The sequence below is a fragment of the Neolamprologus multifasciatus genome, chromosome 2, assembly GCF_963576455.1.
Source record: "Neolamprologus multifasciatus chromosome 2, fNeoMul1.2, whole genome shotgun sequence".
Lineage (NCBI taxonomy): Eukaryota > Metazoa > Chordata > Actinopteri > Cichliformes > Cichlidae > Neolamprologus > Neolamprologus multifasciatus.
In genome coordinates this window covers 22406561-22413670 of record NC_140440.1, presented here as the reverse complement: position 1 = coordinate 22413670, position 7110 = coordinate 22406561, and the positions used below count along the sequence as shown (strand labels likewise).

Below are 7110 nucleotides of genomic sequence, written 5' to 3'. Positions count from 1 at the left end.
GGCTCTGTCGGCTCTATCCAGTGGAGTAGTTCTCCAGGAATAGCGTCTTTAATGTTACGTCTCCAGAGGGCTGAGGTCTGCTGGCTCCACGCTGCCCTCGGCCTCCCACTCCTATTGTCCTCCTCCCACACTGACCAGTCTATCTGGGGCCTGAAAAGCAGCTGGAAATAAAGAGCAAAATGCGTTCACCTTTTGTCTATGTGTATTTATGATTTATGAGTGTGTGCGTGTTTCAGTGTGTGTAGGTGCGTATATGTGCTGCACTGCAAGCTACATTTAGGGGAAGCCGAATCCCTCGGCGCAACGCGGCATTGGTGCTCGGCTTGCTAATCAAAAACATTAGGCTCCAGGACTCATTTTCCTCGGGACTAAGTGTGCAACCTCCATAATTCAATATCCCACCTCTTACTGCTAAATCATGCACGCCGCCACCCACTTTACTGTTTGTCAGCAAACTATCAACTCTGTTATTAGACTTAGTAGAGAGAGGAAAAAAAAGACTGTGTGTTGTTATGAACCTTTAGGCAATTAGGGAGGCAAACACACACAAGCACACGCAGTGTTTACGAGCCCTTATTTCATCAGTACTTCCAGGTCGTCTTGCTTTCCCCCCTCACCGCCCCTTGGTGTTGCGGAAGCCTCCAGTTACCGAGGAGACCCTGGAATACTTTGAGGTCAGCAGAATCCTGGGATCCGCTGTTTTCACGAGCTAATCCAATCGCAGCCTTCTAAATTAGATATGCAAAAAATAAAAAAGAAATTAATTTTCTGCTGATGACCGGGTATGCAAATGATGACTCAATTATGGTGGGCTGGTGCCTTTGCAATTAATAACCTTGGAATCATCATTAACTAATATGTTTAGGAGGAAACTTGTCAGGCTAACCATGTTCACCATGCCATCAGTAATGCATTAATGAATTAGATTCATTAGAGAAAGGAGCCGAGCAGGGGAAAGGATGCAGGCCTGTTTCTGACCTGTGGAATCAGCCGTAGCCGTTCCTCCTCTATTCTTAGTCAGCTGCCTGTCAGCTAATTGGAGAAGGCATTTTCAGTCACCCCCCCCCCCCCCCCCCAGAGAAAACCGGTAACATAAAATAAATCAGGAATGAGGCATATTTCAAAATAAAAGGACACCTGACAAAGTCACAGACAAGAGGTAACTTTAATTCAACATTGTGAGATTCCAAAAGTTATCTTACAGCTCAATTTTCATCAAAAACAATAACAATCTATACAGTAGATTTTTTTTCTTCCCTTATATCATAGAGCTGTTCAGTGTATTTGCAGTCAAAGACAAACAGAGGAAAAAATAGACACCAGCTATTTGGTTTGCATCTTCTTCTTTTTTTGTTGTTTGTTACCTAAATACAAAAACTTTGTCACCCATTACTGATACTCATATTTGGGATGGAACTTTTGCTTACAAAGATGCCATTGTATGACAACAGACCTCTGTAGTTCATTTGAAACAGATATGCTGCGGCCCCTCCCGCCCTGGCCCAGACCGGCACGGGCACACAAGTGCCTGAAAAACACTCGTCTGTCAGCAGGCGCCTCTGTTAAAACGGTCCTTTCTACCCCCTTAACAAAACCAGGCTCTAGAAAAGAAAAAGCAGAGAGAGAAAAAGCCCTATTCTCTGTCCAGCAACAGCTTGAAGACACACGGCAGACACGAAAAAAAGAAAAAAAAAAGACTACAGAAATGTCTGATGGGCCAAGGAGCTCCCTTTTGTGGTTCATCACATGTTCTTTTTAGTCTTGTTTAGCTTGAAATGAAGCTGTATTGTCCAAAGGCCAATACAGACAGAGAAGGACTGGGGGGGGGGGGGGGGGGGGGGGTTGACTGTCGGATACTGGACTACGACTCCGTGTAGAGATTAAAATTGTGCTGTGGCAGCGCTTGTCTTCACTGTGCGCCCCTCTGTACTACAATAAAAACAGCCATGTGTTGTCGTACTGTTGTGATCCTGTGGTTGATGAGAAATGTTACTATCATGCTGTCAAAATCATTAAAAAAAAGCTACATAATTGCTACAAAAAGTGTTTCTCCGAACGTGCAGGAAGCACAGCTGAGAAAGGCCGCTCCGACTTGTCCTTCAAAGCGTGCCATTGCTGCAGTATTATAGTACATCGGGGTGTGTGTGTGTGTGATTGTTGAATTATGGCTCTTTGTATTCTAGTCTGGCTTTACCACCAAACAGAGTGGGTTTGTGCTTTGTCCCCAAGTTCTCATGAATTCCTCTGTGGCAACAGACAATTGTGGTGAGGGTAGAAAAACTGTACACATGATTGAATGAAGAATGGGTTTGCATTGTTAAGGCATCTAGACTGCTGGTAAAGATTACAGTGACAGAAATAAAAGAAAGAGTATATAGATACAGTATGTAAGCAGGCATAAATAACATAGGGAAGAACAGAGGAGGAGGAGAAAGAGGAGGGAGGCGAAAAAGAGGAACACAAAGAAAGAAAAACAGAGCAATTTGTTTGTTCTCTTGGTTTTCCACACACAAAAAGAAAGAGTCACTCAAGAGAAGAACCCATGCATATTATCAGTTCAAGAACAGTATTAATCTGAAAGCCTCAGAGTTCAAACAAAAAGATATAGATTTACAGTATATATTAATGTGTGTTTATATTCTTAAAAAATCTACTTCAACGAAATACTCTGAATAGGATGCTACTTTTTTTTGCCGTACAATAAACATTTTCATAAGGAAAAAAAAGATTTTTTTATTAACTTACAAATAATACAAAAATAGACAATGGCATGTTTTGAATCAACAAACAGAAGCATGGCATACTGATGCAAAACAACATACAAAAAAACAAAAAGGAACAAAGATAAAAAAAAGTCACATTTAAATAGTGAGAGACAACAGCAAATAATGAAACAAAACACTGCGAAAAGTGTTCACTTACTGTATTAAACTTACACAACACAACTAAACGAGGGTGAGAGTCAATGTACAAATACAAGGGATAAATACATTATTTATAGGGTATTTTACAGGGATCCCTTTTTGTATCCAAACCCATGTTTCTCATGTTTAGCAAATGAGATATTGACAAGACGCAGTAAATCTATCTTCTGTACTGAGAAGCTGCCTTAAGACATTTAATGTTTACATTTCAAACTAGAGCTATCGCAAAAAAAAAAAAGAGTAAAGAAGTGAAAAAAAAACCCAAAATGAACATTTTTTTTATATACAAAAATATATCACATATATCACGCATTTATTCTAATTTGATATTTGCTAGGCTCCTTCAGTTACAGTGCTGGCTGGACGCACACACATCCTCTGGCTTTTCAAGTCTTCACTAAAAACCTCGTCAGTTTTGGCTAAATTCTCATCGTCACCTTGTCTTCACATGTCAAGCAGAAAAAGCATATTGCAAACAGCTCTATCCTCACAGTTTTATTAAAATTCAAACAAACCAACCAAAATGAGAGAGAGATTTAAAAAAAAAAGAAAAAGAAAAGAAAAGCAAGGCGTGATGTTTAAACAGCTTAGGGCAGTTTTGCTAGACAATTTTTAAGATTTATTGGAAAATTAGCAGCAAAATCAATGGTTGATTTTCTATTTTTTTCTGTGTTGCTGAACTTTTTTTTTTCCTTCTCCATTTGGCCACTGTGTCGCTCTGCGGTTTTAGAGAGATGGAAACGCTAAGGAAAGCTCCTTTATTTGTGACAGAAGTTATTGTAAACTTCATGGCCAAACCAACGCTTCACTGTTGTTTGTGCGAGTTATGGATTGCAAGGCGGCGTGGGTGCCTCCAGTAATCAAACCCAAACCTTACAGGCATAAACACAAAGATAAATAAATGCTCTTTTCATGAGGTCAGTGTCACACTGTGGGCAAACTATCAGTCTCTATACACTCCATCCAACATGGTGTCAGAGAAGCTACACTATTTCAACCAAGAGGGAAATAACATCACAAAGGTTCATATTGTCCCCTTTTTCTTTCTCTCCTATCGCCTTCAGATGAAATCCCAATGGAAAGGCCTGAGTTTAACAGAGTCCTGTGTCTTTTATCTTGACTTCCTTCAGTTTAGCTCTGCAGCATAACAGAGACTCACCAGACTCCGCTACTGTCTTTTTTTTCCCTCTCAACATTCCCAAATCTCCAGCTATCCCAGATCCTCTACATGGGTGGAACGATCATCCCGGGAATCGCTGCTTTGTGGGAAAAGAGGGGGAGGTAGAAGGAGTGAATGGGAGATTGAGGGGTAAAGAAAGAGAGAGAAAGGTCAGTCATGTGATTGCTGGGTTTCATCTGTCATCACAACAGTCACATAACAGCAATGTGCTCCAGCATCTGGCGAACAAAGACGACTCTCCCTCATTATCTCTTCATTCCGAGGCCCCAGGAATCAAAACATTTCCCTCCGCCGCTGCCGCTGACTTGGCCACGCATCGACAACATTGTTCAGCTTCTCACAGGCCTCCTGAACAGCTTCATGCAAGAGCTGCCGCTGTTAATTGTTAACAGCTACATGGTGCAAGCCTATTATGTGCATTATGGAGAATGACTCAAACAAGAGGGGTGGGGAGAGAATGAACTGATGCGGAGTGACAGAGGTGATGAAAATTAGGCTCAAACATGGAAATGAAATCCACGAGATATATCTTTACCTCCCTATAACACCAACTCCTGCACCTCCGCCTCCCCACAAGCCACCTCCCCCCATCACTCCTTCCCTCTATCCTGTTTTTTTTCTTACACAGAAACCATCACAGATAGAAATTTTTCATATAACATATTGGCTCCTTATTGATTTCCCCCACTCTTCAATCCACTAATTCCCAGGTTATTTCCTAAGTGTCTCCCGCTTGTTGGGATTAACAGAATGGTGTGTGCGTGTGTGTGTGCGCGTGTCAGTGTGATCAGAGCATAGTGGCCATTGGCCCTTAGGTCACAGTGGTCAGAGCTCATCAACGCCGACGAAGGAAGTGAGGAAGTGCTTAGCTTGGGGCTCTGATAAAGATTCCCATCCATCATTTCTCTCTCTCAGGATCTCAGCACCATACAACATCCTGCCCAGACGAACAGACCCCGTGCTGCATTCGATGGAAATGAGAGAACAGAGTGACCCGTGGTGGCATAACGACCTCCCTTCACACCCTCCCCCCGCAGACGCACCAACTAGAGGACGGGTAGAAAGCAGGAAGTGAAAACAGGAAATATAACACATATGGGGTAGCATGATGACTATCTGACAAGTCAAGAGTGACAAATAAAAACAGAAATGAGAAGGAAGGGCAGGGCAGGGCAGGATGGTGCAAATGAGCGGTCTGGGATAGCGTGGAGTGGAAAGCCAAAACGGAGAAAGAGAAAAATGAAAGCGAGGAGTAACATACTTCAGGAGAAGGCCAGGCCCTGCAGAGAGCTGGCTGATGAGTACTTGCTAGAGTCCACAAAAGACTGATCTATGGTGAGGAAGGAGAGTGGAGGGAGGGCCAAGAAAGGGGGGGAAAAAGGAGTGAAGAGGAGGAAGAAAAAGGAAAATCAAAGGAGTAAAAGTGAGACGTTATCATAAGAGGTGAGGAAAAGCAGGATTAAAGCTTGAGGGTGAACAATTCCTAGCAAATATTTTTACTAAAACTTTTTACTGTGCTCATACTGCAAATTTCAAATTCATCAGCAAGTTAGCGTGAGGCTATTTAGCGGCTTACCTTGCAGGCTGTTAGCATTAGCGCTGGTGCACGTGGGAGGAGGGGAATTCTGGGGTCGGACAACGGGGGCAAATGCGCTCTTCTGCTTGACGGCTGCAGACACCATGTTAGCTGGAGAGAAGGAGAAGATGCCGGAGGAGCTGCTGCAGTTGGAGGGCAGGCTGGTCGACGACGCCATTGTCGGGCTGGACGGGACGACTGAGGGAAAGAGAGAGAGACGGGTAGGAGAGGGTGTTTAAGGAAGGGGCGTCATAGGTGTATGTCAGGGAAGAAGGACAGGAAGGGACGACGATGGCAGAAAGGGGGTTAGAGAGAGGGCCGAGGGCAGAGGACAGGCAGACGGGACGAACAGAAGGGGACTGGTCAATGGATGATGGCAGGAGGGGTGACATGTTGGTCTCAGATCAACCGGCTCAGACTTGTTTTGCTACCTGTTGTGCTGTTAAGCAATTATTTGGCAACGAGATTTTCCATATCTTACACAAAAATGTGTTTAGTTGGAAAATGCTGAAAATGGCCTGAGGTCGTTTTTTCCCCCTTCTGATCAATCTGTTTTGATGACTCATCCTGTGCTCAGGGGTGATAAACATCTCCTCAGCAACTTTAGGTGCTGCAACCTGTAATTTGTTTTCAGGGCAACTTACAAACAAAGCTCCCACACATCTACTTTATCACAGATATTTATGCTAGAGGTTTTAACTAACAAGGTTTTAAAAAATTAGAATACATAAGCAATATGCTTGCCCACTGGCTCTTTGCATTTTAACTGCACATTAGGCATCATTAACCACCTTAAAAGCACTCTAAACTGTTGTTAACCATATGTCATGTAATTTAAGGGCTAGATGTGGATTTGTACTTTTGGGACATCCCCTCTGGAACGGTGGATTGAAGATTTCAAATGCAAGATAGAGAAACTTTTTGAACATATTCATATCTAAAAGAGCTTCTCAGTCCTTCTGAAATGAAATCAAAAGCTTTGTACAAGATAGCCGTTAGCTGGATTTACTGTGGCCACTGTAATTCACCCTCATGAGAGGCACACACAGCCAAATGAGCCAACTCTTCACAATCCAAATCATGTCCTCTGACATCATCCCATCCATCCACTTCTCCCGGGTTTGTCTTTTGTCTGCTAATACACTAAGAGCATTTCCCCCTTCAGTGATTTTACAATCAGCTGAGCCGTATTTCACCTGCCCTGTGATATCTGCCTCTGCCTTTATTGTTGTTATTATCCAACACTTAGCTTTTATGGCTCTTCCTGACAAATCCTTGCAATAAAGTCATAATCCATTTATGAAGGGGCCTAACTAATCAATTAATGAAAATTGGACCTACAAAGGCAGGCCGAGGGGCCATTGATTGAAAGTGTCTGTGTGGGGCCGATGAGCCTGTTAAAATACTTGTTAACACCCAGGAATCAAAGA

The 7110-nt window shown here is 42.9% G+C and overlaps 1 protein-coding gene across 5 annotated transcripts in view; it reads right to left on the bottom strand.

The window, feature by feature from the left end:
- Window positions 1-1146: 1146 nt before the first annotated feature.
- The window catches only part of LOC146524334 (transcription factor COE1-like), a 55585-nt gene continuing 49621 nt past the window's right edge, over window positions 1147-7110 (bottom strand). Inside the window, exons 15-17 of one of the 5 annotated variants that reach the window (XM_085178729.1) lie at window positions 5681-5878; window positions 5366-5434; window positions 1147-4183 (exon numbers count right to left, since the gene is read on the bottom strand). In XM_085178729.1, the coding sequence (XP_085034855.1) occupies window positions 5367-5434; window positions 5681-5878 (266 nt within the window). In that variant the 3' untranslated portion in view covers window positions 1147-4183; window position 5366. The other 4 variants (XM_085178721.1, XM_085178736.1, XM_085178743.1 and 1 more) reach the window with 4 other exon arrangements.